We start from the raw sequence: 9,061 nt of genomic DNA, 5'->3' as shown, positions 1-9,061 counted from the left end.
CGTTTTTTTAAATGTTTTTGAAATTCATCTAACAAAACTAAGTTCACTGAAAAAGTATTGTTTTATTCCATCTTTTTTGAAATTTCACGTAGTAAACGAAATTAATCTGAAATGCGTCTGAGAATATGAATTTCAAAAAAACGCGGATAACGATGACTTTGAAACCTCACGTGACGGACAAATTTCATTCCAAAACAATAGTTTTTCAGAAAACTATTTTGACTTGAAAACTATCGGCCAAGTCAAATTTCTCTGAAACTTTGTCTTTAAAGTGACACGTGTCAGTGTGTGATAGGACAACAAAACTCACGTCACGAATCACAATCTCACGTGGGAGATAGATTTCGAATGACTGTTTTAAGAATTAAAAACTTTTTGGACTATTTCAAAATCTCTCTTAAAAAAAAAACTATTTTCAGAATTCTCCCATTTGAAAAGGTTATCTGAATCATGACGTAATTTGAAGTAGATTGATGTTAGTTGAAAGGAATATATAATTATGAAATCTGAATATGACAAATTTAGGATCGAGTGATCTCTTTTTAATATTATTATTATATTTTCCATAAATAATTTAAAAACATCATGTGGTGTTTAGAAATTAAAGTTTTTTAGCAGCCTTAATTGCTTTATTGAAAAGTCTAATCAACTACACGTGATACACATTTCATTTTCTTATTGACCGAAGGTTATTATTGCATCAAACAACTTGCGTTGCGAAGCATAAATGTGTTACATGTTCACCGCGGTTGTGGCTGAGACGTCACAAGAACTTGGTCTATAATGATTCAGGTCGTTACGGTAAAAGATTTGTAGTCAAAGCTCAAAGTGAAAGTCTAAAAGTTTTACTATAAAATTGGAAAACTTTTGGCCCGTTTAAAACCGGTTCGAATCAGTTTGACTACTTCTATGCTTTAACATGTTTTTAAACCGAATCAATTTGACCCAAACCGGTTTTGGATATGCAAAACTAAACCGGTTCGATTTGTAAAAAAAAATCTGATTTTGTACACCTCTACTTCGAAGCCAGTGTTGTAAAAATCGCTAGTCGCTAGTCGGACGGTGGGGTGGGGACTAGCGATTAATCGGGATTAGTCGAGATTAATCAGGATTAATCGGATTGGACTTTAATGTATAATTTTCAGTTTTATATGTACATGCACACCTTTTATATGTAGTTTTCAATTTTATATATACACAAATATATTTTGGTTGGAATTTCGCTTGAAACCGGGGGTTTTGCTGAAATCTCCAACGGAAAACGGCCAATTTTGGTCGGAATCTCACCGGAAACCGTTGTTTTTGTTTGAAATCTTGCCGGAAGCCTCCAATTTTGGCCTGATTTGACCGGATTTTATCGTTGATCGATTAATTGGCCGACTAGCCCAAATTTAATCAGTGAAGTGAGGACTAACGATTAATCGGTGACTAGTCGGGATTTTTGCGACACTGTTCGAAGCAATACAACATTCAAACAAGAAAGCCCAATAGACTCTTTCTTAAAAATTATGGGTTGGCCCAGAAAAGCAACCTTACTAAGGCTTAGTCCTATAACCCAAACATAATTAATTATATTTAATTATGTTTTCCATAATGATTTCTAAACACGCCCAAAGTCACCTGATAAGTAAATTTAAAAGCTTAAGACTAATGTTTTTATGATGAGTCAAGATATCAGATCGATTTCAAAGGGGTTCATTAAAGGCACACCAAATGAAAGTGTATGACATATAGGTGGTATCGGGTTGTCAAGTGCTATTAGTCCATGTTGATGACATTCTGATACGGGTTGTATAAGTCATATAGGCCATAATTTTTTTTAAAATATTTGAATAAAAGTGTCAAATTTATGGCTTCTTTTAATTAACTTAACAAAGTTTAATTACACATAGGACTAATTTGGCATTATAACAGAAGTTTCTTGATTTATATAGTGTTCATTGCCTCCTTTACTTTTGGGACATGCCCATAATGAGTTCAGCTACTATGGTTATTATCATTGACTTGACTTATTAGTTATTACTTATTAGTGTATTTAGTGTTTGAGAAAATAAAATTCATTGAGCTCCTTAGAAACAAGCTTTTCAGTTTGTAACTATACTTTTGACTTTCGCTTGATGCGTATTGTAATAATAGCCTAATTCGGGACATGTAAGCATGTCATCATCATATATACTTTGTAAGTGTTAGATAAGGTTTTGTCTTCCCATGAAGTGAAGTGATGGTTCAAATCCGTCGTTCTCAAGAAAACGTGTAATAATTTAAAGTAGAGTTGAATTTTCCGTTCTAACAAAGCAAGTAACGCAGCATCCAACGAAGTATCGTATTTTTAGTCTCATTCACTATGCGTTAAAAATATCTAACATGATTACTTCAACAAAATCAAGTCACACTCACTTGTATTCATAAAAAACATTATTTGTCCATTTCGATCGAATCAAGGACATAAAAACAGGTCTTATCGAGACGTCTCTAAACGAATACAAAGATTCTAAAGACAATTGAAACACGGGAACTGATCTTTATTGGCTAACATATATCAAAAATCAATACAAACAGACAACCACACATGTACTCAATGATATCGTGTTCTTCGACTGCTACAAGAAGCCAAAATTAAACTTTTGTTGGCCAGGTAGCTTGAGCCGACATAATAATTCCAACAATCACACCAAACAACCCTAGTGCACTACCAAAGATTTCAATCACAAGGATTTTCACAAAGAGTGAAGAGTTTTGTGCATCCGATAGGGCACAACTACTCCCAATGATTCCCACACACAACCTGTCAATAAAAACGTTAATCAATTACAATAATTATTAGCAACGTATTGGTGGGGCCATGGGTTATCTCTTACAGGTTCTTATGGTTACTAGAAATGAGAAGGAAGAGTTATTTGACACCTACCCGCATACAAGATTTGCAAAACCGACAATGATTCCAGATGCAAATATTGCATATCCTGCTCTAAGAGACTCTGGTGCGTATATTTGTGAAGATGGGACGCTTTCCAATTTTGTTTGTAGAATAATGGCCACGATAACACCATATATAGCAACGGCTTCACAAAATATGACACTGTGATCATATGCATACTTGAGTTAAATCATAATACAAACAGAGATTTGTTAAAATAAGTAATGCATATTACTCTCTTATCAAATAAACCATATGAAACTGAAATGCATTGAGTAATTTTACGTAACTTTTGGTGGTTAAATTGCAAATGAATCATTAAGCATTCAGAAGCTTACAATTTGGTATTATTGTACTAGAATATGGTAAAATTACCCATGACCTAGTGGTCTAGTGGTATGGTGTTTGTCCCTCCAAAAGTGGGCTGCAGCATTTTTCTGCTTAGGATGTCATATGTCATATTTATATATGCTGAGATGTAGAAGTGGCAATTTCAAACCCATTTATAAGCAAATGGGTGGTCGGTTTCGATTATTTTATATATTTAACTCTCATTAAAAAGATTAACTAAAAAAGAAACAAGACAAATGGGTTAACTGCGTCAGCTAATCTGAAATACGTTCAAACTTCAAATGCACAAAACCACCTAGATTGCTTTATTATACGAAGATTATTATGATAGTTATAACATAGTTCTAATAATCAAAGTTAACACAGTAAAAGTTTATAAAACTTCAAATTCAATGAATAAAGAAGCATTTGTATGACACCTCTTATGACACATAGTAGAAAAAATACATACAGAATCTCTTAAGTTATGAACAAAAACTATCATAGTAACACTTGCATGTAAATATTAACAGAATTAGTTTTTAACTTCACGATAAATATGATCCAAACTCCACAATGTTATTGGTATTTGCAGACTATCAAACTTAATCTCTACGACGTGACAAAGCATTAGAACAAAGCTGCATCACTTTGTTCCAAAAAAGCATGATAACTATACAAAAAAAAGGTCTATAGCAAATACACCAACACTTTGTTCCCGAGTTTCATTCAAAGGAGGAAAGGGAAGGAAAATGAGGGATGGAAAAAATATGTTGTGTTTCCGAGTTTCATTTAAGAAAGGAAGAAATAAAAGGGGTGCTCCCGAGTTTCATTAAAAGAAAGAAAAGGAAGGGAGGGAAGAGCAAATAATGAGTAAAATAAGAGAATTTGTATCTTTCCAAATTGGAAAGATTTGGAAGGAAAAAAAATTAAAGGAGAAGAGGAGATACCAAAAGAAAAGATAAGAGAATTTTATTTTCCTTGCCTTTGTGTTTTTAAATGAACTCGGGAACACAGCGTAAATGTCATTATTTCTTTAATGAAATTGAATAACAAAGTGAAAACAACTTGCATATAATTCATCCACATCATTGGGGATAAAATAAAGGTTTGGGTTAAAATACATAGTCTTTTAAAAATAGGAAGTCGTAGGATGGGCATCAAATAAACTCTGAATGAACTCAAACTAGCGGCATTGGAACCGTCAGTTCAACCTCTATGATATTAGATTTTAGGTTTTCACATTTCAATTTCTAGCCAGTAGATTTTATTATTTTTATTCAGATTATTGTGTCTTTTGTTTCTTTTAGTCATTGTGTCTTTTTTTCCTTGACATTGTGTTATATTTGATGATTCTTTGTACCCTTAAGAAGGAGACTGTGTAGAATAAGTTAACACTAAAATAAATCCCTAATGTTAAACAGATTAAGCCCTGCCATTTAAGTTCTGCAATTACAATATATAAGTTTAGTAGATTGATTTTATTCAGTAAATATACAACGCAATGTTAAGGCTTAAACTTAAAACATTATGAAGTATCCAATCAGATCCAACAAATAAATAAGATTAGGGGTTTAAATGATCACAAACCTAATTAGATTTTTGGAGGTAATACGAGGAGCTTTGATAGCGGCACCGATCAAACTACTTCCGGTTATATAAATCCCCCTGATACAAATAATAATAATAATCGATGTAATGAATATGTGTATGTATAAACATTTGTGAATAATTAGGGTTACCATGCGGCGCCTAAGACAGAGACGCCGATAGCAACGGATGGCGGAGAAGGTGTAAGGGGAGATCTCTCGCCCATGAGCTTGTCGCTCCTCCGATCACAATGGCGCCTGACATCGATCTCTTCGTCTTCCTGTCTACAGGTCAAGTCTGATTCAAGATCGAAATGTTGAGAGAAAGTGGAGAGCACGTCGATGATGACAAACGACCAGTTTGGATCGGGGTTGTTAATATTTGGGAATTGCCCTTCTACTTTTAACTTTCACATAAATACCTTTACTTTTGTTAACCGCATAGTCCCTCTACATAAAAAGATAAATGATATACATACACCATAAGGCCGTGTGTAGTGGGCAGTCTTGTAAAAATCACTGGTCGGGCGATGAGGTATGGACTAACGGTTAATCGGATCGGAATTTAATGTATAAGTTTTAGTTATATATATACATGCACATATTGTTATATGTAGTTTTCAGTTTCATACATACACAAACATATTTTGGTTGGAATTTCGCTTGAAACCGGGGGTTTTTGCTGAAATCTCCAGCGAAAAACGGCTGATTTTGGTCGGAATCTTGCTAGAAGCCGCCAATTTTGGCCTGATTTGACCGGAAACTGTCGATTTTGGCCGGGATTTACTATTGATCGATTAATTTGCCGACTAGCCCGAAATTAATCAGTGATGTGGGGACTAGCGATTAATCGGGGATTAATCGGTGACTAGTCGGGATTTTTGCAACACTGGTAGTGGGGTACTGATGGGTTTGGGTGTCCCGTAACGCTCCAACCCCTTTTCCGGGGGCATTATAAGAGGAATATGGTGGCTGAAGCATTATGTACATATAGCTGACCCCCATCTCCGAACAATCATGTTTTTTCACTCACATTTACATCTTTATATCTTTTATTTATATTAAAAATTAGAAAGTAATTAAAAAAATAATAATTGTGTAATGAATGAAATAGGGGCTATGAACCTTTATACACTACACATTTTTTTTTGTCATATAACGTTCCACATTGGGGGGAGGGGGGGAGTATGACTACATTTGATCTAACGAATGTTTGACATCAGATAAAGTAGCACACTTTGAGCGCATTCTTTTCGTTTGAGAAAGAAACTTCACCACAAGTTTGCGGTAGGAGTCATTTGTGATTCATCACCTCTTATTAAGTTTTAAGTAACAAAAAACGCAAGCTACTCGTGAGTTGTGAGATAAGATGAACAATATCGGTTGATATGAGAACTCGTATGCTACAAACATGTGAGTCACTCATGTCCAATTTACAATGATTGGCAAACTTTTTCGAACACAATCAAAAGACAATTTGTAACTTATCAACGTCGAATACCTATAATTTTGTTTTTAGTAAGATCGAATTTATATTGATGGATAGCCCTGCTTGCGGTGCGCACATATGATGTATATATGTGTGAACCCTCGGGTGGGCAAAAGTGAAATTGCACTAATTTTGACGTTATTTTACTAATCTCGTGAAAATAACGTTAAAAGTGACGGACGGTTAATCAGGCATCATGTAGTGGCGTTGATAGCCGAAAGACAAGGGTACATGCACTGATCAGCCGGTGTCCCGATGATTGAGTGCTATGTGCCTTATGTCCAAGGCTTGATGCAAAACTACTATCGAGCCGGGGGTCTCACTGGAAGCAGCCTCTCTATCCTTATGGGGTAGAGGTAAGGCTGTCTGCATCTTACCCTCCTCAGACCCTACTATAGCTTTGCTATTGGTGGGATATACTGAGTACGATGATGATGATGATGATGATGATGATGAATTTATATTGATGGAGTTTTTAAATTAAAAAGACTCGGATGATATAATAAGAAGTGGAAGGGTGTAAAAAGAAAACAGAAGCTTCAAAAACACCCGGTAAATCACACCGCAATCGTCTTCTTGTTCTTGTTCCCGAAACAATCAATCAAAGAACAAACATGGTTACTGGTGCAGCTGTTTCAGTCTCATTAGACTGTGTGCTAGACGACAACCTAACCCAATTGAAAAAACTAAACTCCATTCTGTTTCCTGTTCGATACAACAATAAGTATTACGCTGATGTTCTTGCCTCCGGTGACTTTACTAAGCTAGGTATCATTCTACTTCATATCTTTAGCCCAGTATTCCATTTTATGCTATTGTTCGCAAAATGTGATCTTTATGTTGTATATTGAATGAATGCCTACCAAGTGTTTGATAAAATGCGTGACTCAGTCTTAAACACATAATGGTAGGGTTGTTCATGAGTCGAGCCAGGGTGGTTTACAACTTGAGCTCGAAATTAAACGAGGCAGCTCAGATAGGCTTGAGCTCGATTTTTGAAGTTAAACGAGCCAACTCAGCTCCGGTTGTTTCAAATCATATTTTTTAGCTAGATTTATTCAAGCTTTTATCGAGCGAGCCACAAACCCGAGCTTCGAGCCGCAAGCTTTTTGAACAACCCTACATAATGCTCTTTACAATTTTATTAAAAACAGTGATATTTTTTTTATTTAATTTGTATTTTTCTACTTTCTCAGCATATTACAGTGACACTTGTGTTGGCTCAATTACATGCCGGCTTGAAAAGAAGGATGACGGGGCTGCTCGTGTATACATAATGACATTAGGTGTTTTAGCACCTTATCGTGGGCTCGGTATCGGTGAGTATCCTAAATCTTTGACCCCAAAAGTAAAACGGTAACTCGGATCATTACAATTCAAAACACCATGATATTGTGACAGGTACACAGCTGTTAAACCATGTTCTTGATCTAAGCAGCAAGGAGAATGTTAGTGAGGTTTACTTGCATGTGCAGACAAACAATGAAGATGCCATAAACTTTTACAAGAAATTTGGGTTTGAAATTACGGAAACGATCCGGAACTATTATGTACGCATTACTCCACCAGACTGTTATGTGGTTACAAAGTACATTGGGCAGCCTCAATCCCAGAAATGATGGAATTCGCAGATAAGATTAAATTTATGGAGTTGGGAATTGAGAGTTTGTCGATTGGACACTGATTTATGGATATTGTTAATATGCAGTTTTTTGTTTTGTTTTCGAGGTATGTTTGTTGAGACTGTAATAAGCTAATTTATCGTTCCATTAGACACTTTGATTGTTAGATTGCTAGTTTAATTTAACATTCAATTTGTAGATTGATATTTAGTTCCTGATAATAATGAATGAAGTAAGAAAACTCCAACCCTTGAGTTCACAATGACCATCTACAAATCTCCCTGATTTTAAGAACTTTGTCAAGCTTGAATATGTGTAAATTATGGTATAATTACCTTATAACCCACGGAATGTACCTGTTTGTCCCCTCTAGTTATTATTCTTGCTACCCATTTATCAATATTTTCATTTCAAGACCTTAATGTTATTAGGGACCATCTTAGGTTCAACCTCATACTGTGATTGTATGTTCAACCCTTTTGGTCTTCTCCCAGCTGTTTATTTGTCGACCTACCCCGGCTCGTTTACCTCGTGAACTTTACGAGCTATAAGCCCAAAGAAACCCTCAAATGCACCTGATAGATCTTTAGGGAAATATCAGCTGCAATGAATTTGTTTCAAAGAAAGATTCTTGATAAGTCGGGTCTTGGCTAGTCAACTTATCTTTCTGTAGATGTTCCAAAGTTTTGTGCCATGTAAGTTTAGCGTGGCATTTGCATATATGATATATTGTGACTGTTGTTATCTCAATCTTTGATTGATAAGTAGCAATAGCTGCTGATGTTTTTTAAGGTTATTGATATGGTTAAAAATATACATGCTATTATATAAATATTTCTTACAGTTTCAAGTATTTTGAGCCAGTTTTTTATTGAATATATTTTTATTTGGCACATAATTGGATTTTAAAGATTAAATTTTTAAACGAGCTAAATTAAAGTATTTATGCTAAACTTGAAACAACGATGGCATCAAAGTAATAATTGGTGGAATAAATGACCACATATTTTATGGAGTTTCATGTTCACATGCTTAATAAAAGATAAAATTCCACGTTAACCATGCTTCAATTACTTATGATTTTTATTTTTTACAAAGTGCAGGAGAGCTCGTT

The 9,061-nt window shown here is 34.9% G+C and overlaps 1 protein-coding gene and 1 pseudogene across 2 annotated transcripts; one reads left to right on the top strand and one right to left on the bottom strand.

Moving 5' to 3' along the window:
• Positions 1-2,412: 2,412 nt before the first annotated feature.
• Positions 2,413-5,101, bottom strand: LOC143637657 (V-type proton ATPase subunit c''1-like; annotated as a pseudogene). The gene is made up of 4 exons (XR_013154467.1): positions 4,990-5,101; positions 4,838-4,915; positions 2,909-3,079; positions 2,413-2,785 (listed from the first exon to the last, which is right to left on the bottom strand). The product of XR_013154467.1 is annotated as a V-type proton ATPase subunit c''1-like (transcript).
• Positions 5,102-6,933: 1,832 nt separating this feature from the next.
• Positions 6,934-8,091, top strand: LOC143637656 (uncharacterized). The gene is made up of 3 exons (XM_077104996.1): positions 6,934-7,093; positions 7,522-7,644; positions 7,727-8,091. Exons 1-3 carry the CDS (start codon positions 6,940-6,942, stop codon positions 7,942-7,944), a joined length of 495 nt encoding a protein of 164 aa, XP_076961111.1. The 5' UTR covers positions 6,934-6,939; the 3' UTR covers positions 7,945-8,091.
• Positions 8,092-9,061: the final 970 nt, after the last annotated feature.

Source organism: Bidens hawaiensis, unplaced genomic scaffold (assembly GCF_021521415.1).
Source record: "Bidens hawaiensis isolate Kalapana, Puna unplaced genomic scaffold, B.hawaiensis_p1.1 tig00008375_1, whole genome shotgun sequence".
Taxonomy (NCBI): domain Eukaryota; kingdom Viridiplantae; phylum Streptophyta; class Magnoliopsida; order Asterales; family Asteraceae; genus Bidens; species Bidens hawaiensis.
The sequence above is the reverse complement of the archived record's forward strand: the minus strand, read 5'-3'. Positions and strand labels throughout refer to the sequence as shown.